This window comes from Monodon monoceros, unplaced genomic scaffold (assembly GCF_005190385.1).
Source record: "Monodon monoceros isolate NGI ecotype Baffin Bay Population unplaced genomic scaffold, NGI_Narwhal_1 Super_Scaffold_12, whole genome shotgun sequence".
Lineage (NCBI taxonomy): Eukaryota > Metazoa > Chordata > Mammalia > Artiodactyla > Monodontidae > Monodon > Monodon monoceros.
In genome coordinates, this window is record NW_021703768.1 from 65,506,250 (window position 1) to 65,527,114 (window position 20,865).

General features: G+C 37.4%; 1 protein-coding gene across 8 annotated transcripts in view; it reads left to right on the plus strand.

Annotated features, from left to right (window-relative positions):
• ATG10 (autophagy related 10) overlaps positions 1-20,865 on the plus strand; it is a 239,487-nt gene that overhangs the window by 126,419 nt on the left and 92,203 nt on the right. For all 8 annotated transcript variants that reach the window (XR_003792733.1, XR_003792732.1, XR_003792730.1 and 5 more), the window contains one exon: positions 10,333-10,471. Coding sequence is in view for 2 of the 8 variants with exons in the window: in XM_029217419.1 (XP_029073252.1) it covers positions 10,333-10,471 (139 nt within the window). In the remaining 6 variants the exon portion in view is untranslated. The remainder of the gene's footprint in view (positions 1-10,332; positions 10,472-20,865) is intronic.

Genomic DNA, 20,865 nt, shown 5'->3' on the forward strand with positions numbered 1-20,865 from the left:
TGGGCGTTTGGTGTCTGGGTGTATGGTCATCCAGGACTGTGACCAGGGCTGGGTGCTCAGCAGCACAGGCTCTGAAGCCAGGAGCCCAGTGAAACGCTGGCAACTCTGTGCTCATTTGCATGTGATTTACATGTGTGACCATTTAGGTGCTAACTTTTGCAATGGGTACTTTAAAATCAACATTTCTGCAACTTTATTCAGCCACAGCCACTGCCCCATAAAGCTGAGGGCAAAATGGGCAAGATGCCCAAAGAGGAGATGAGGGCAAGGGGCCAGTGAAGGTCCTGTGGTGCTCAGAGCAAAGAGCAGAGTGGGACACCTACTTCTATCAGTGCCCAGATCATCACCTAACTAAAATAATCACTGGGAAAATATTTTTCCCTCATCTTTGTCTTATCCATGAAGGTTTTCAACTTTAATCTTTTAAAATGTACATAGTATATTACACAGAAATACATGTTCATAACTGATCAGAAGGTAAATATACACACATTAAAGATGAATGCTTAAATTTTTTGATTCCAGGAATCACAATCAAAAAAGTTGAGAGACCCCTGATTTATAGGACGGAAATGATAACAGAGAGTTTATGCTCATTCCATTCACTTATTTCATTTAACAAATATTGATTGAATGCCTACTATTTGCCAGGTACTGTTCAAGATGCTTGGGATACCTTAGTGAATAAGATAGGCAAAAACCATTCCCTCGGGGCACTCACGTCCTAAGGGATGTGTGTGTGCCATAGCATAGCCTTTCCCCGACCCCAGACCAGATGAGGCCCCAAGATACATTCTTATATTTTTATAGCACTTGCGACACTATAATCAAATAATTGTTTATGGAACGATTTGGTTTTTCCTGCACTCTCCCTCTGGTTATAAGCTCTCTGAGAGCAAAGACCGTGTCTGTTCTATTTCACCACTAACTCTCCAGTGGTGGCACCATGCCTAGCGTATAGTAGACGCTCATTAATGGTTAGTGAAAGAATATTTGCTCTGTCTGCACACACTGTGTACATGTGTACACATGTATGTGAGTTTGCTCAAAGCTGAGAAAGAAAGGCGTGGGGCATTCTCAAGCAGAAACTGTTGCTGAGGGCAGGACGTGTAGTGACAAAATGAAGTGTGCAAGGAGAATTTTTAGTGTCTGCAAGAAGAATTTGTTAGGAAGAAGCTTGGGTGATTAGAGGTGTTCCTAAAAATCTATCTGGGTGGATGATATGGTCATTGTACTAAAAAATAAACCTTGGGGAATGGGGACTAGGATATTAAAAGGGTCAATCCTGTATAAAACTGGTTTATATTTGAAAGAGCTGAAACAAAAAAGGTAAAAACCACACACACAAAATTTATAGATGTGGTAAAATTATGTATACTCTGGGACTCTGTGCATTTTCTCTAGTAACACTTATTGTGATGATAATTTTAATGATTTGTGTGATTGTTTATCATATCTCTTCCCTTTAGGGCACAATTTCTGCTGTTGTTCTCCCCTCTGTTCCCAGATCCTAAGACAGAGTCTAGAACAAGGGTTGGCAAACTGTGGCCAGCTTCCTATTTTTGTACAGCTCACAAGCTGAGAACGGTTTTTGCATTTTTATATGGTTGAGAAAGAATAGTGTTTCATGACACACTAAAATTATATGAAATTTAAATTTTAGTGTCCATAAATAACATTTTATTGGAACAAAGCCACAGTCATTAATTTACATATTGTCTAGGCTGCTTTTGTGCTACAGTGGCAAAGTTGAGTGGTTTTGACAGAGACACATGGTTCACAAAGCTTAAAAAATTTACTACCTGGCCCTTTAAGAAAATGTTTGCGGACCCTTGATGTAGAATATAGAAAACACCCTATAACATTTGATGAATGAATAAATAAACTGATGAGTATACCTACTATGTGTCGGATAGTTTTATAGTTTATCTTGTTTAATACACTTTAAACAAGGAGAAAGTGCCTTCATTTAACAAATAAGGAAACTCAGGCTCAGAGGGATTAAGTGGTCTGCTCATCCAGAGAGTGCAGAGTCAGAAACTGAACCCAGGTCTAAGTACAAATTCCATGCCCTTTTCCACATTTGACTATACTATGCTTCTCTAATATCTAGATGTTTTTATCTGAGATTTGAATATACACTTCCACTCCAGTAGAAAGATGAGAACGTTCACTGTGCTCTCATTGCTGCTGCAATAGTATTGTTTAACCACCCCCCAGCCCCTATCTTTGTCCTGGCACAAGCACGAGGTATGCACTTGTGGAATTTTTTAAGGGGCTCTCCTAGTAAAAGAGCCAACAAGCAAACAAATAAAGCCTATTCACATCCACATAATCCAGAGACAGTTTTGAGGAAAGGGAAGGAACTCAGGCTCACTTGTAGAACAGTTCACAGCTGATTCCTAGACATGATGTTTCTTGTGCACATATCGAGACAGCCCCTCCTGAAATTACTAGTGCTTGCCTTTTGGTCTGTTTATCAAGACCTTATCAGTTTCACTCTTTGGCAATGAAATTTACTCATTTCTGGATTTGAGTGTAGACGTTTATTCATATGCTGAAGGAATTTGCAGTTTATTCATCAAGACAATTAAAAATCTCACGTGTTTAAATTAGAGTAGTGCCATCTCTTACCTTAGAAAATTACTTCAGCCAAACTTCAGCCTGTTGGATTCAATTATCATCATTCTTTGAAGGCTTAGAATTTATCATCCCTTCAGGAAATCTAATGAAACATTCTAAGATAGAAAAAAATAGAAAAGGGGGAAAGTTCACCAAATGGAGACACAGGTCCTTTAATAAGGTTCTTCTTACTACTTATAAAAATACAATAAAATGAAATTAAGGAAGGCCTTAAGATGGACTCATAGGAGTGGGCACACTAAGGTCTATGGACCATAGCTTGTTTTTGTAAATAAAATTTCACTGGAGTATGGCCACCTCTATTTGTGTTTGTCCCAGAACTACTGAGTTCAAAAGCAGAAGTTTGGGAGTGGAGCCCGAGAGTCAAATGTTTAACATCCCCTACTCCCCCAAATCCCATCATCTGTGCAGAGTGAAGGAATCCTGGGCCTGGAGCCTGGGGGCTTAAATTTGTGCTCTGACTCAGTTTCTTACTTGCTGGGTGACCATGGGCCTTCCTCTGGAGCAGAGGAGCAAATGGCATAACATACACAAATGTTCTTAGAAAAACTGTGAACTGTTGTAACTGAGGCTGGTCTTTCTTATGTAGCATGCAAAGGGTAACTCTGAATAGAAACACATTTGACTGATTCTGAAGCTCAGAATACTAGGTAAAAGTCTTTCCCTTTTCCTTTACTCAGTCATGATTTACATAAGGAATCTCTTGTTTTCATATCCCTTATCCTGCTAATTCTTTTGCATTTAACTTCTCAGAAATCTTAAAAAGTAGATGAGAAGAACCTGAGTTTTCCTTTAAAAAGTGCTTCTGAGTCCTTATTTTTTTCTAAGAAAATGATACTTTTTATATATTGTTCTGATGTAAGGACTAATCATCATGGACATATGTTAGGTACCTCTAACCATTATTACTATTCCCTTCTGCTGGGGAACCTGTGTTCTCTGGCACGGAATCTCAGAGGCAGCCTTTTCTGCAGTCCGCCTTGCGCTCAGCTTAGTTGCTAGCTGCCCAACTCTGGGTTCAAGCTGTCTTGCTGTCTCCCGCACAGTCCTAAAGGAAACATGGCCTTCGAAGCACAATGGAGCCAGCAGTAAACATCCAGAAAACTGCCAGATGTGCTTTGGCAGGTTTCTGTGTCCCCTCCCTACTGCCTTGCCCTTGAGCATGCCAGGCTGCATCGGATTTAATCCCACACAGGAGACAGATTCTTTCTCTCAGTGAGAACCCACATTGGCCATGCGGATGCTAATTCGCTCCCCTCTGATGGAGCTTGGAGAGCAAAGAATGGCACCCCTTTCTTTCCAAAAAAAATCAGGAGTAGTGATAGTGTTACTGGGAAAGGGGGAAGCTCACTGAGATGCTATCCTTGGGACCATCTTGGTACCAGTGTCACCCCAGATGCTGTCAGACACACGCCTGCCTGGTGTTGAACTCTCTCTTGCGTACTGGATGCAACATTTACAGTTGCTAAAAGAATGCCATCACTTGCAAAGTTCTTGTGACAATCACGCACTCAAAAGCCACAGAGATCATGAAAAAAAGAGTCATTCTAGGAGTAAAAATAGTGAAAAAACCACCCCACTGTAAAATAATGAGCACGTGAAACAAAACAAAACAAAAAGGGCCTGCTTACTTAGAGTCCCACATAGGTAGGTTATTTTTATAATTCATTTAAAATGTTTTAATAATTAAAATTCTTCCTTTCTTAAGGAATTAATTTTTCAACGATTTGTCCAAAGGCTTTGTCAGTCTTTATCACTTCTGAAAATATTAAAAGGATGTTGGCTCAGGAAAATCAAGCGAAGTTCGTTACACAGTCCATCTTTCCATTAGATGGAAAGATTAGATGGTTATGTGTCCACTCGTGGATGCAGCTAAAGACTGTCCTGAACCAGTACTGTCCCTCTGTCACTCTTTGGCTTCTTGGCTACGATTCCGGCCTGTAACTGTTAGGTTTGAATTAAGAACCTAACTGGTGGAAGATAAACAAGTAGAATCTCTTTCCCTCAAGGGACATTATGAATAAATCTCGTTGCTTATGTTTGCTCAGTAATAGTAATAGAGATTTCTAGTCGTAGAAAAAAAGTTTTTCTTCCTCCAATTACTTTTCCCTGTAGGCTAAATAGAGACACGGATCTCATTTCCTAAGCACAGTACACTATTTGGATTTGCTTTCAATAAAATATCTATGAAGTGTCTTTAGCATGATCACTATTTAATGAGATTTAGTTGTAAAGCTTAATTCATATCAGATTTTCTAAATGAGAGATCACTGTCAACTTATTGTTAATTGAATTCAATAAAATCAAGGTTTCTATAATTAATGTGAACTACTTAACCTTTTAGCTCTTTGAATGAATGTAATTTTCTAAACACAGGTATCTTCTCATTTAATGAAATAGCAACATTGTGAGGAAAATAAATGTACATGTGACTCCTTTTTCTATTAACTCTTAATATCAAATTAAATATATCCAAATCCTCTTTAAAACATAATAAAAGAAAAGTAATAAAATATTAACAAACGTACTCAAAATGTTAATAGTAATCTGATGGTGTCTAGAACATCAGTCCAAATTAAGTATATAACAGTTAAGAAAGGGCATTCTCCAGTACAAAGAACAGTGGTTTCAGGATCAGTAGATGTGGGTCATAGGCCTGCCTCTGCCTCTAATTATCTGGGTGACATTGGGTAAACCACTAACCTCTTTGGGCCTTCTTGTTTGGATCAGCAAGGTGAGTGTTGGGCGAGATGGAATGATTGAAGTTCCTTTCACTATTAGAGTTCTGTGATTCTGTATCCTGTAACATGGTAGCAGAAACTTTTGTTACCTTAAAAAAAAATTTATGAGAATTAAAAATATTCAAAAAATTAGATTGAAAGGTATAAAGAACCTGCAGACCCATCAATCAACCCCAACAATCATCATTCCGTGGCCAACCGTGCCCCTTCCACATCTCCATCCACTGACACCTCTCCTGTGTTATTGTAAGGCTAATTCCAGACATCAGCCTCTCTTTATCAACGTAATCCCTCTGCCATCTGTACTGTTAGCCCTGAGGTCTTAGATATTGTATTTTGTTTTTAACGAATCTCAAATTGTCTAGCTATTTTTTCCTTTTCATTTTTTAATTGAAATTTTAAGATAAATACAGATTCACAGGCAGTAATAAGAAATAATCAGAAAGATCCCACGTACCCGTAACCCAGTTTACCCCAGTGGTAACATCTTGCAAAATTATAGTGTAATATCACAACCAGGGTATCGGCATCGATACAATCCACTGATCTTATTCAGATTTCCCCATTTTATTTATACTGATCTATATGTGTGTGTGTGTGTGTGTGTGTGTGTGTGTTTGGCTGTATACAACTTTATCACATGTGTAGGTTCATGTATCTACCACTGTAGTCAAGATATAGAACAATTCCATCATCACAAGGACTCTTCATCTTATTTTGTAACCATACCCACCTCCTTCTGCCCATCCCCTCAACACTAATCTGTTCTCTGTTCTTCATTTCTAAAATTTTGTCATTTAAAAATGTTATATAAATGGAATCATACAGTCTGTAACCTTTTCAGATTGGCTTTTATCACTCCATAATTACCGGGAGATTCACTCAGGTGATTGTGTGTATCAACGATTTGCTCTTTTCATTGCCGAGCAGCGTGGGATGATGTACCACAATTTGTTTAACCATGACCTGCTGAGGGACATCTGAACTGTCTCAAGTTTTTGGCTATTCTGAATAAAACTACTATGAACATTTGTGTACAGGTTTTTCATTTCTCTGGGATAAATGCCCAAGAGTGTAATTGGTGGACTGTATGGTAATTACATGTTTAGTTTTATAAGAAACTGCCATATGGTTTTCCAGAGCGGCTGTACCCTTTTATACTCCAAGCAGCAATGTATGAATGATCTAGTTTCTTTGCATCTTCACGAACATTTGAAGATGTCACTGTTTGTTATTTTAGCTATTCTGATAGATGTGTAGTGATATCTCATTGTAGTTTTAATTTGCATTTCCCTGATGGCTAATGATATCGAATTATTTTTTATATGCCTGTTTGCCATTTGTATATCATCTTTGGTGATCTTTTGCATTTTTACTCCTCCATTTACTTCTTTTCAGAATTTAGGGTCAGGGTAGGCTTGCTGGTAAATCACCTATGATGTTTGTTATAATATACTTAAATGGGAGGAACCAGATCTGCAACTGCTGCAGAAAATATTGCTTACCAGTGTTCTCAGCTCTGTGTTAGAGTCTCTGGGAACACAAAGATGAATAAGCCAAGAACCTTGGTCTTTAAGTTCTGAAACCATCTGGCACTTCGGGAAAGGGAAGCAGAAAGTATGTAGAAGTCCGAGATTTCCAAATTGCATGACTTCACAGGATGATATTTGCATGGGCATCCTGAAGGTGACCACGAATGATGGAAAGATCCTAGCAGAAACAGGCCAAGAATTCAGTTCATTTAATATGAGTTAAGGATGCAAAAATGTCTTTGCCTGTAGGCGGCCGCTCAGAGCAAGGGGCTGGGTTGACATAGCAGCACTCGCGATTAGAGGACAGGCACTCCAGCCTTCAAATCCTACCGAGGTACTCAGCTGCCAGCGAGAACAGTGACTGGAGGACTTCTGAGAGCTCTTGAAGAAGCTTTTTCTGTCCCCTCTCTCTTATTCTGTGGGCCTCCAAACTGTTCCAGAGAGTCTGAATCTATGTCTAATTGGTCACCAGTTGCAAGAACCTGGTGTCAACCCCAGCACATACCTGAGTGCTTAATTTGAGTTTGGGTGAAGGACAGTCTTTCCAGGAATTTTATCCTCCCTAGCAGGGCTGAGTCCCAGGCAGACTATTTCTGAAGTTTTGTGCCGAAATTAATGACCGAATTCAATATTTATTTACAAACTGGACAGTGATGGTCTAAGAAGAGAAATAGCTTAATAGAGAAGAATAGGGAATAAATACACACATACACACAAATCTAATTTATGGTAAAAGTGGCATTAAAAATCAATGGGAAAATGATGGTCTATTAGAAATCATTTGGGAAATATTCTTACCTCACACCATACACAAAAACAAAATTCAGATGGATTAATGATCTAAATGTCAATTTAAAAACATGTATGTATGTGAGAGAGACAGAGTATGTGTGTGTAGAATAGAGGAGTTTAACATTTTTATATTTTTTAAGGATGAGGTGGGACATAGCAGGAGTCCTTCTAATGAAGATAGATAACTCAGAAGCTGCAAACAGAAAATGTATAGCTTTGACTACATGAAGGTAAAAAAAAAAATTATGATAATATGTACAAGAAACAAAGTTAAAAAAAACTGAGTGAAAGTGTTTTATACACACACACATACATACCACACATATACTTGCACACCTTTGTTTTTCTATGGTGCAGAGATGTATATATTTCTAGTAATAAGTTATTATTTCTAATATACAAAGAGTTTGTATAATTCAATAAGAAAAAATGGAAATTAAATATCAGAAAAATAGGAAAGGAATAAGAACAGGCACATCACAGAAGAATATAAATTACCAATAAATATATGAGTAGATGTTTACTTTCACTAGTAATCAAGGAACTAGAAACTAAAACAAAATACTGACATTTAAAAATTCATCAAATAGGCAAAAATTAAAAACAAATAGTATTCAGTATTTATGGGAATTGGGAAAGGGCATTCTTTTACATTTTTGCTGGTAATATAAATTGATACAGCCTTTTTCTGAGGACAAATTGGCAGAATCTATTGAAATTTGAAATGTACGTACTCCCTCATACATTAATGTCACCTTTAGGAATCTGCACCATAGAAAAACAGAGGTGTATAAAAATATATGTGCTAAGATATTCATGGCAGCATTAGTTGTAGCAGAAAATTATAATTAACCTAAAATATCTAGCAATATGGAAATGTTTAAAAAAACACACACAAAACTATGGCATAGTCATATATTGGAATGTAGTGAAGTCATTAAAAGAAGGAGCAAAATCTGCAGCACTGACATGGCAGCACGTGCTAGTATGTTCATGAGTGAATAAATCAAATCAAGGAACATATGTATATATAGCATGACTTAATTGGGGATGCAGAGGTGGGAGGGTAGGTGGATGTATGTGTATAAACGTGTTTGCAGACCAAAAAATAAAAACGACTGGAAAAATACACAATGACCTTTTGAAAATGGTTACAAATCTGAGGTACTGAAGTGCTGGGATGAGGGGAATTTCAATTTTTTTTTTTTTTAATGTACTTGTGCAGTGTTTGCAGTTATTTTTAATCACAATGATTTAATAACGTTACGAAAGAAAAGAAATTTAAAATGCTAAAGAACCCAATCTTTGACCAAAAAGAAAGAATTTTGGTTAGAAGAATTGCTTTAAAAGAAGACGTATTTATCTTTGCCTAATGAAAATTTAAATAAAAAAATAGACAAAACTCTTCCTTGCTATTGTATTAATTTTCTCTATCTGGAATATTTATTTTAGTGAGTTCTCTTTGGTTATTTAATTCATTGTATTTAATTGATAGTGTTTACTGGAGTTTAGTGAAAAGCTATTTTGTAAATATCTTCAATTGTGATTTACCTAGTGTAATATCTCCCCCAGTGAATTGACTGTGAGTGGGGAATTAGTAAAGCAGATAACATCTGGAGAGTAGTATGTGGCTTTACTTATCTCTACAGGAAACCTTATTTCATATTGGTAAAGTTTGAAATCTTTCCTGTAGCTCTTCCCGATTGTTCATTGTTGTTACCGTTTTAATGAGAGGGAGAAATGAGCCAAACCAACCTGCTTCTTTCCTTCTACTAAATTAATGTCAAAGGAAATTCTTCAGCCCAAATAAATAAGTGAATGTGGATGGAATCAGATTCTGACTCAACATGTTCCAATTAATTGCTTCCAAACGTTAAGATACATTCTTAAGAAACCCCACACATATTAAAAAATCAACCAGTGGAGAATGATTAGGTGAGAAGTGAACTAGCTTAGAACCATCTTTGTTTAAAAAACCTCATTTAAGTTGACATTAATATTTACCATCTACTCTATTATAAATCAAGATTTATTGTAGAAATGTATCAAAGATAACACAATAATAAAGAAAACAGATTCATCTCAGGTTTTGAAATGTACCTAACAAATTCAGCCTCTTGCAAAATAGCTTTCTTATTCAAAATGGAACTGGGAATTGTTCAGCACACAGTGAATCACCTTTTGGCAAGTACAATAGAATCTTTAGGGACATTTCGCAGTATCTTGTTCAATTGTTAGGATGTTTTTAGCTTTCACAGGTAAGGAAGAAGGTAGCTTGTATAGTCATCATCTTGTTGCTAAAATTGTACAGTAAAGATTTTTCAGAGTCGCTGTTGCAATAGATCTTTTTACTTTTTTTTTTTTTTCTTCCTGTTTCTTTACCCAGAGCTGCTTTGTCTCTCAAAAACAATCTGGAATTACTTAATGCTGTTTTCTGGTTTTACTATTTACCCAGGACTCAAATGTTAAACATTAATGTGGGAAACTCCCTTTTCCTTACCTCATAGTCCTATATTTATTTAACTGTTATTTTGCAAGAAGAAAACCTCATCTTTCTCTCTCTGTGTTAAAGGACTTCTTTTTATTGACAGACACATTTAGTTTTTGTATTTGCTTTTTTTCAGGAGGCTTTAGAGCCACCCCTGGATGATTTTGAGGTGACGGAGACCACCACGGCAACCGAAGTGATTAAATATGAGTATCATGTCTTATATTCCTGCAGCTACCAAGTGCCTGTGCTTTACTTTAGGGCAAGCTTTTTAGGTAAGACCATGTTGGAAGCTAAATGTAAATTCATAGCATTTACATATAAGGCAGAAAGCAGATTTGGAAAATTATTCTTGAGAGAAAAAAATAGAGTTAAAAATAAGAAAACTGTGGGTGAGGTAAGGTTTTACCAGTAAATTTTCTCATGCTTTAGAAAGAGTATCAAGACTTCAGAGTGAATGATATCATCCCAGCCTTAAGTCTGATCTTCAGATTCTTGGCCTCCTGCCCAGCGTTGACTAAGCCCCCTGGCCCTTTTTCTTTTCTTTACTTTAAACAAGGAGGAACAACTTAAAGCTACAATGTTTATTTACTTCTAACTTTACAGTAAAAATTTCCTTCAATCTCAAGTGATCCCATTAACTCAAAAGTCCCCATGTCTCCTTCCCCAAGCACAAATTATTATTTCAGGAACTGTTTATCAATCCATTTAAGCTATATTTAAAAATAGCACTAACATTTCCTTCGGCCATCTATACATCTCCAATACCTCAGCTTCCTGCGATGCTGTTACTCAACTCATCCCCCTTGCCAAGAAGGTGGAACACCCTGTCTCCTCTGAGGCCTTGGCTAATAAAGCTTATTTAATGAGCAGCCGCGTGGAGCCCTCACCCTGCAGCGCAGCCGGGACTCCCCCCCTTCATGTCCTGTGACTTAACCGGGTCAACATCTTGAGGCCCCTCCACCCTGGGCTCAGAGACAACCCCAGCCCACCACTACCCTATCTCTCCTTTTCTGTCTGGACTTATCAGCAGCATTTTGCATTTTGAACAGGCTCCTAACCTTTTCTGGATAGCTAAGACATCTGAATTTAGCCAGTGATATTTTATTTTTAATTAAAAAGTAGCTTAAGCTGCTTTGAATGTGTATTTGGTAGATTTAATCACTTGCTGCCTTATATTGTTTAATGGTCTCTAATTTTGCAGTGTTGGCGGTTTAACAAGCACTTAGGATTTAAAACACAAGAACAAATTCTCATAGACTCCCTGGTGAGAAGATTTTACTCTAGGGTGCAGCTCCTAAGAACTGACAATTTGGGGTAAATTTTCAACATGGAACATGGGGAGTTGAGGACACTGATAGTTCACCAATTCACAAACTCTTGCTGCAGATTTATCCGTATGATTATTACAGGCCTTTAAAACACTCACTTTATTGTAATTCTATTGGGTTTGGAGCCCAGAGGTTAAAGGAAGTTTCTTGTCAGTGAGCTGTGTTATACTAAAAAGTAGAAAGGGATACATTTATTTACCAGAGGGAAGAAAAATGTCCTTCTAGGTTTTGGTTTGCAAGGGCTCTACCCAGTACCTTCTGGATTCAAAGCCCTGTCAAGGCTGCAGGTAGAGGAAATAGGACACTACTTCTTCAATACTGTACTTTCATATAATTAGTATTCACCATAAGCAGTTAATCACCAGAGAAGAGCTCCCAGAGACAAAACAAGTTGTTTAGCTTGTCAGCATTAGGGAATCGGAGGTGCTGAAACATGACTGCTTCTAGCTGGAAGTGGGTCTTGCCGAGGCCGGCGGATGAGCTCATATGTGTACTTTGCTCTTATGTGCCAACAGCTCCCCTTACAGTACAGCACAGTAATTGTTCCTGCAAATCCAATTATATTTTAATGAAATTTGTATACTTCCTAAGATCTTTTCTTCATGATGATTTTCTATTTCTTAAAAAAAAAAAACAAAAAAAAACCCTAGCCTTTTTGGATCCTATTTATATATTTTTAAGATGCCCTTCATTTATGTTTTTATAAAGGAAATCAAAATGAGTCATTTATTTTGTGTGGAAGCATTTCTTGTTCTCCACCCTCCCTACTCTGTGTTCTATAGAATGAGCATTAGGAACTTTTTGATTCCGGAATTCACTTAGTGGTTTTTCAGGTACATTAAAACACCACATTTAATTTTTTTAAAGCATACTGAATGTTTTCCTGTGACGAAACATGAAAAATGGTTCTTTCCTTTATCATAGTCTAATAATTTCTTTTCTCTTTTCTACCTAACTTAACCTAATGAGTATTCTAAAAATGTATCGGCCTTTACTCTGGTGTCAGAATTTTTCCTTTTTTCCCCTCAGTCCATTCCCTCTTTATTTGTTACGTGATTACTCTGGCCCTTCATCTCTTAAACAAATCTCTGTCAGTGTGGTGAATGGATTCCTAACATCTTCCTCTTATTCCAGGTCCAGATTTTTCTTTGTCTCATTCTAAGAGAGTTCCGACCTAGAAAAAGGATGGCTATAAAATTTCTTGCTCAGGGGTCTTTTTTTGTTGCTTCAAAAATAGTTCACTTAGCCTTGTTTTTGACAGATATTTAAGATTTTTTTTTTTTGCATTTGACTCAGTAAAAACTAGTTTCTCTGCTTTGCTCTAAATTTTATTTCAGTACCTCTTTTTTTAGGTAAAGAAAGTGGTAAGTAATTCCCATTTAAATTGACATTACCTTTTCTTTTATCGACTGGCTTAGATGCCAGAGGAAATCTTTATTCTGTTTCTTGAAATGCATATCATTGGACTGTGATTACCTCTTATTCCTTGATATGTCCAGTGTCCACCAGGCCAACTACTGCCTAAGACTCAGCTTACATGCCACTTACTGTTGTCACCCGCATGTCATATCATATCACATTATATTGTATATCATGTTGCACAATATCAGAAAAATATTTGTTTACTTGTCCCCTATAAAATGGTAAGCTAGAAGATAGGGGTTTAAGGTAAAAAGAGGGAGGAAGGAAATTAATAGTGAGTACTTACAATCTACAAAGTTATAAACTTTATTCATAGCTCTGTGTGTGTGTGTGTGTAATACATATATGACATATGTATTCTTTGTCTTACTCATTTTTATACCCACAGTATCAACAAGTATTTACTGAATGAAACAGTGAGCAGGAATTTCTAACCATTTTTGCATATAGCCCAAAGATGGAAATATAGCCATCTTTGCATATAGCCCTTGTGATGGTGCCTTATTTGAACTTTTCTGATGAGTTATATGGAAGGGAGTAATGCTGTTGTCTCCAGGAAACTCAGAACCTAAACCGTCTATATATCTTTACTCTTTAGTCTGGTGCTTCCCAGAGACAGCAGGAATGCTTGACTAAGGAAAATAGAAAGTCCTGAGGACTCAAAGGTGAGCATCTAAGCTAGGTGGGCAGCCCTTCCACTTCTATAAACACATATTTTTGTTTGATCCTTGAAGGCAGACAGCTAAGGTGAGACAGCATTCTGTTTCTGGGCATATGCAGAAACATTTCTACTACTTGGCCATACGGGAACTCCGTTCCCTAGGGTTTAATATGAATTTAAGAGAAGAAATAAGTCCTTCCCAGCACTCTTTTTTCCCTAACCACTCTTGCCATTTTAGGTTTCGGAGAGGTGGTGGGGCACGCTTAATACCATTTGCTACCCAGCAGTGGGTGAGAGGTAACTGCACTTCTCTCAAGTACTAATAAATAGCCTACATTCAGACAGTGCTTTGTAGTCTATGAGGTCCATTCTCACAAAGCATTCTTGTCTTCAAGGGCCCACCTTTTTTTCTCCCCCACTATTTTTTTTTTTAATAAATTTATTTATTTATTTATTTTTGGCTGCGTTGGGTCTTCGTTGCTACACGTGGCCTTTTTTTTAGTTGTGTAGAATGGGGGCTACTCTTCGTTGCGGTGCTCGGGCTTCTCATTGCGGTGGCTTCTCTTGTTGCTGAGCACAGGCTCCAGGTGCGCGGGCTCAGTAGTTGTGGCGAACGGGCTTAGTTGCTCCGCAGCATGTGGGATCTTCCCAGACCAGGGCTCAAACCCGTGTGCCCTGCATTGGCAGGCGGATTCTTAACTACTGCGCCACCAGGGAAGCCCTCCCCCAACTATTTTTGAAGCGCACCGCGTTAAAGAATTATTTGTAGTGTGCGAAAGGCTTCTAACTGCTGCTCATCATTCCAGCACCTTTTTATGTCCCAGTGTTCCCTTTTGAGGGCTTGACTTGGTCAAAAGCTGATGGTAAGTGTTAGAAATGTGGTGTAAACCTTAGAAATATACATAATGGCTTTGGGCTTCACCAGACTCCTAAGCTTACCTAGTTTTACCTTTCATTACAACTAGAGATTTCTATATTTATTTCAGCTTGAATTCTGATTAATTTCTTCCCTGTCTCTCTTCCTTTCCTTTGTTTGCGATCTCTATTGAAAAATAGGCCAAGTGGTTCTTCTCATTTTCAAAATATTTAATTCTTTGGTGCTGACATATGGGTTCTTCTTGGGAACCGTTCTGACATATTTCTTTAATTAGTTAGAAGGGCTGCTTTTGAATAGGGAAGGAAACAACATTTCTTCCATTCAGCAACTGAATGTCTGTTCTTTCTGGAGATCCATTCTATTATTGGCCCAGGGAGTAAGAGTATAGAATTAAAAATGTAACCCAGATATTTCACGTAGAAGATTTATCCACTTGTTGTATGCTTGAATGATGCTCATGGAGAAACAGGGCAAGAGAAATAGGCAGAGAATAATTCCTTCTTAAAGGCAGCATGACCAAACCAAGATAAAGCCCAGCTCAAAGGAAGAATAACGAAAAGGTTGGAATTAGAATAGTATATACATCATCAGGGAGGAGGAGGAAGAGGCTTGTCCCTGGTGTGGAACCGGAGGGAGTCTTTGGACCGTATAGAAGAAAATGACAGGAAAACAGGAAAGACGGGGGTTGGAGGAAGTTGGAGAATAAAAGTAAAATATTCATAGCTCTGCCCAACAATTTTCAAGGGAACATAACAGGTTGGCTTTTCTGAAGAGGCTGGGAAAAGCACTGGATAAGGGGAGACAGGTGAGTGCCAAGCTGTAGGGCTGGAAAGCATGGCGTATTTGGGGAACAATGAGAGGCTGGTTTGAGGAAAACCTCTATTCCAAATTGTAGAAGAAGTGGTTGGAAAGATATGTTGAGGTAAAATTATGGAAGAGATAATGGATGGGATGGGGTTGGAGGGTATAATGAAAGGGTGAAAGAGGTTGAGCAAAAGTGAATGGGATCAAAGGAGGGGTTTTCTAGAGCAGGAAGTATGACTGGGTAGAGCAGAGAGAGAATTGATGAAGGATGAGAAGAAATTATGAAGAGTGAAATTTAGGAAAAGGAATTTGGCGTTTTTTGGTATAGTTGTTAGAAATATTTTAAAAAATTTTTAATAGTCTCTTAGAATGAACTGGAAGGAACATATTTTCAGGGAAAATAGAGTGAGAGTGAAGGCTGCTTGTTGAACAGGAAAGAAAGGTGGATTAGAGGGGTACTTAAAGATTAAAGCAAAAATGATTCTAGTTAATTATTATAATGACCGGGAAATAGAAAATGACTTGGCAGACAATTTAGTCTTATTTGGTAGTAGAGAATCTTTCAGAAAGTTCATATATGCCACTTATATTTAAATAAACCATAGGTCTAGCCAAAGTCATAATAATGCAATGGAACATGAATTTTAGTGCATTAAAAAGAGATTCTAGGGGTTGAAATGAAATTTGAAGAGCAAACAGTGAAAATTATTAAGAAAAATAATGAAAAATTATTTAACTAATATAAATATATTCAAACCGAAAAGTTTAAATAATCGAGGGAATTTAATGAAATTATTTGTCGAACCAGGTAAATGTTTGAAACATTATGAGGAATTAGGGTACAAGTAGGATGCTGGGTTAGAACACATGATGGGGATAGAATCCCATTGAAAAGTCAAACCCTAATTTTAAAATGTATTAAAGAAAAGGTGCAACAAAACTACAGGGACACCTAATTAGCTAAAAGGTTTATTCAAACCTGTGTTAGTACAAAGCATCACATACACAAAAAGTAACAGATTTTACATGGATTCAGAGGACAGGAAGAGGACATGAAAAGGCAGACAAATTTATTTTCTTACCAATAAGGGACTGTACTTTAGCTTTCCTGGACAAATAAATGTGTTGTGGACCATAAAGAAGAAACATTTCTTTGCTTACTCTTGACAAAACAAGCCCTGTTTGAAACATCCATTAAAACGTACATGAGTGCCTACTGTGTGCACAGCACAAAAACTCATTAGCCTATTTAAAAAACATGCTGAGGAAAATCACTGCATAACTGGAAACTAGTATATTGGTTTTCTCGTCCTTTAAATTAGTCACCAAAGCAGAGTTCGTTAAGTCCATATATTAGGTGCTGTGCTGAGAAGGTGATCATGGGAAGGAGATCAAGTTGGATGGATAGTCAGGGTGCTGCTGCAGGTGTTAACAGGTCCATGTTCTGTGGGGTACTGAGATTGGAAGAAAGCCAGGAGTCCAAAATGCTGAGTACTGGTGTGCCAGAGCAAGAGGTTGGAATCCAAACCTCAGAACACTTTGGGTAGGATTGAAAGTAGAGTGCATTCTGCTTTAGAACCAGCAGACCTAATGTAGATATTCATCTGGTGATGTGGTCTTCGGAGTTCTGATGAATAGCTGTATCTCAGAGTTGGTGTCTCGGGTACCTTGTAGACCCAGTTTTGCTTCCCTGGGGACATTTTCTGATTCAGAGATTCTTCAAGAAGGTCTTGTGTGTACTTCTGCTAGGTTAAGTGTTTAATTTAAATGAGAGGATATAGCATCACCTGCATTATTGTAAGTTCTTAACACAGTTTGTGGACAGTTTAAGGTGACCCCCAAATTACTCCTCTTTGTGCTGTTGGGCATATTTCTCATAAAGGTGGATTGCAACGTACATAAGCTTTCTCATGTAACTGAAAGATGTCTTACATTTATTTTCCACTCAAAATTACTAGACAAATATATGACATTTAAAACATTGGGGATGATAATTTTGAAAATTGATAAATATTAAGCAAGACTTATAAACCATTTATCTGGGGTGTATTAGTTAGGTTAGCATATACTTAGCTGCAAATAATTGAACCTTCCCATGATAAAGCAGAAAAGGATTTATTGGAAGGGTAGATTGTAGAGTCAACTGAAGGCAAAAGTGTTAAGATGTCTGCCTCTCTTTGGCTTTAGTGGTATGGAATGGGGTTCTGCCTACCACTTATTTTGGAATTTATCTCCCAAGTAGGAACTATGTTGGGATGCTGAAAAATCAAATATTCACTCTATCTTCATCTACTTAACACTATAGATTTATATGAGTGTTTTACATAAATGAAAAGCTTTTAATCAATGAATTTTTAATCATGATTGTTCAGTCTTTATTCTTAGTAATGATTGTGCTTATTGCTCTAGAAATAATATTGAACATCCATCTATCCAAGCATTGGAAAATATTTATGCACAAGACATGAAAATGTTTCTGGAATGCATAGATGAATAAAGGAATCAGAGATGATTGATGCCCTCAAGGAGCTTACAGTCTACTGAGGGAAACAAGACAGGTTTGAAATTCACTGTAACAAGTAGAATATGTTAAGGGCCATAAGAGAGGTAAAAATTGTCACCAGGCAGAGAATAGGTTAGTGGTTGACAGAGGCTGGGTGGGTGGGTGGGGGCGGGGGTGAGAGAAATGAGAACATGTTGGCTAAAGGGTACAGATTTTCAGATATAAGATGAATAAGTTCTGGGAGTCTAATGTACAGCATGGTGACTACAGTTAACAATACTGTATTTATACTTGAGAGTTACTAAGAGAGTAGATTTTAAATGTTCTAACCACATTAACACATATACACACACACAAATGGTAAATATGTGAGGGGATGAATGTGTTAACTAACTTTATCGTGGTAACCATTTCCCAGTATATACTATATATCAAATCATCATATGGTACACCTTAAACTTACACAATGCTATGGATCCATTATATCTCAATAAAGCTGGGGGAAAAATTACCACCAGGCCTCAGAGGGCAGAGATTACCTTGAGCTGGAGGGATCAAGAGAGGCCCTGGTTGGACTTGGGATTTGTCCATGCATTGATGAGGGAAAGGGCAGGCCTGGCCTACTAAGAAACCTAGGAAAGGCAAAATTCTAGATACTCCTAGGTTAGGCAATGCTGGTAGAGACTACTAGTGACAACAAAAACAACACCACAGGGGCTTCCCTGGTGGCGCAGTGGTTGAGAGTCCGCCTGCTGATGCTGGGGACACGGGTTCGTGCCCCGGTCCGGGAAGATCCCACATGCTGCGGAGCGGCTGGGCCCGTGAGCCATGGCCGCTGAGCCTGCGCGTCCGGAGCCTGTGCTCCGCAACGGGAGGGGCCACAACAGTGAGAGGCCCCAACAGTGAGAGGCCCACGTACCGCAAAAGAAAACCCAACAACACCACAACTAATATGTGTGTATCACTTTATAGTTTACAAAGAGCTCCTGGGTACTGGTCAGAATGCAGAGTCTGGAGCTGGAATGCCTTGGTTCTGATTCCTCACTCTGCTAATTACTATGTGACGTTGTAGAAGTTACTGAACTTTTTGTTTCCTTTCTTTCATCATCTAAAAAATGAGATAATAATAATAATACCTACTTTATAGAGTTTTAAGGTTTGTGAGCTAATATGTAAAGTGGGGCTTGGCATGTAGTACCTTCCAGTAATGCTGGCTGAGTTCTGTGTCTTGGCCCTCACAATAACACTGTAAGATAGGAACTGTTACTCTCCTCAAGTACAGTCATACAAACTGAGTGCTTAGCGGGGTTAAATGGTTTATTTATTCAAGGCTACATAGAAAACTATGGAGTTAAGACAAACTCTTTAGCCTTTTTATTTTACTGCACAATGCAGTAACCAAAATTTAAGAAACATTAAAGAGAAGTTGCCATAATCTATACTTTTGGAATTTTCATTCAGATTTCTTGAGGTTAATACTCAAAATGCAAAAAATGTATGTAGGAATAAATAAAAATTACAGAATTAGCCAGCATAGTAGCTGATGTGAATGTACATGAACAATTAACACTCATTTCATATCACAATATAATTTTCTCACTGAAGCAAAAATGAATTTTCCCGTTTGATGGAGCGTCATCTCTGCCTTACTGTGGAGTGTGACATGAATTTTTATAGACTTCAAAGCTCTCTTGAAGACAATATATTGAGTAATGACATATTTCATTGTGAAAAATCCACCCTTTCCTTTTTATTTCTAGTGACCACATTCAGAACATTATTCTTACATTTACTCTAAATAATTTATATTCTCTCTAATCTTCTTTTTAGGAGTTATGAAATTTTAGTGAAAGCATGCACCACAGGTTAAAGGTGACTTCAGCATGCTTGCACTAGCGTTAGGTAGTGCTAGTGAAATATCTCATGCTGTTATTTGATTCATGAAAACTAATAGCCCTGAGAAATTTAATTTAGAAAGCTGAACATTTTGAGTAATATATAGATTACTTGACATGTAGGTTATTATTCAATTGAGAGATGTTATATGAAAATGTTAAATGCTACTGGCAGTTGCTAAAGATTGTACTTTTTAATTATTCTATTTTTCATCCAATATCTCTGCCTCTTTTGTCATTGACATTTTATTATAGGTTGCTGGGTTCCTTTAGCTTAAATGTGTATTATCATTCCAGGTGATAGAAGCACATAGTAGGCACTCAGTAAACACTTGTGAAACAAATGACCTTAATTTACCATGCTCACTTTGTAGGTTGCTGCTGAAATTATTTCAGCTTCTACTTCTCTTTTTCAAGTATGCAAGGGATTTTACTGAGCTTCTCAGCTTCAGTGTGATTAATGAGATTTCTAAGCATGTTGAAATTGGTGCTATCGAATATCTTGGGTCTGAAACTAGGGAGTTGTTGATTGAGTATGCTTATGTCTCCTCTGACTGAGGCCAGACGGAAAAAATAGACCCTATAAACAGGGCTTAAAGTTCTTGATTGAAGATAACTTCAGCTGAACATAAAGGCACAAAATAATGTTTCATGAGTTTAACCAAGTATTTGTTTATGTCCACATTTTAATTTAATTTTTATTAATTTTTATTGGAGTATAGTTGCTTTACAATGTTGTGTTAGCTCCTACTGCACGGCAAAATGAATCAGCCATACATATACATATATACCCTGCCCTGTGGATTTCCCTTCCGTTTAGGGCACCACAGTGCATTAAGTAGAGTTCCTGTGCTTTACTGTATGTTCCCATCAGTTGTATTTTATACATAGTATCAATAGTGTATATCCACATTTTAATTTTAAGTTTTGGGTCTTCAGTTTTCATAAATAGATAGATTCAAAATCACAAAATTCTTCATGTTTCTGCCATATTTAAGGTTTTATGATGTGATTTAAAATATATATTTGACTATCTCATTTCAATGATTTCAGTGGGATATGTGAAGCCTCCATTTTGCTTTTGTAATACAGTCATATTTGAATATATTTTGCATGTCAATTGCATATGTCATGGTTTTGAAGATATTGCTGATCAGGTCAGCATTTTTTGTCTTT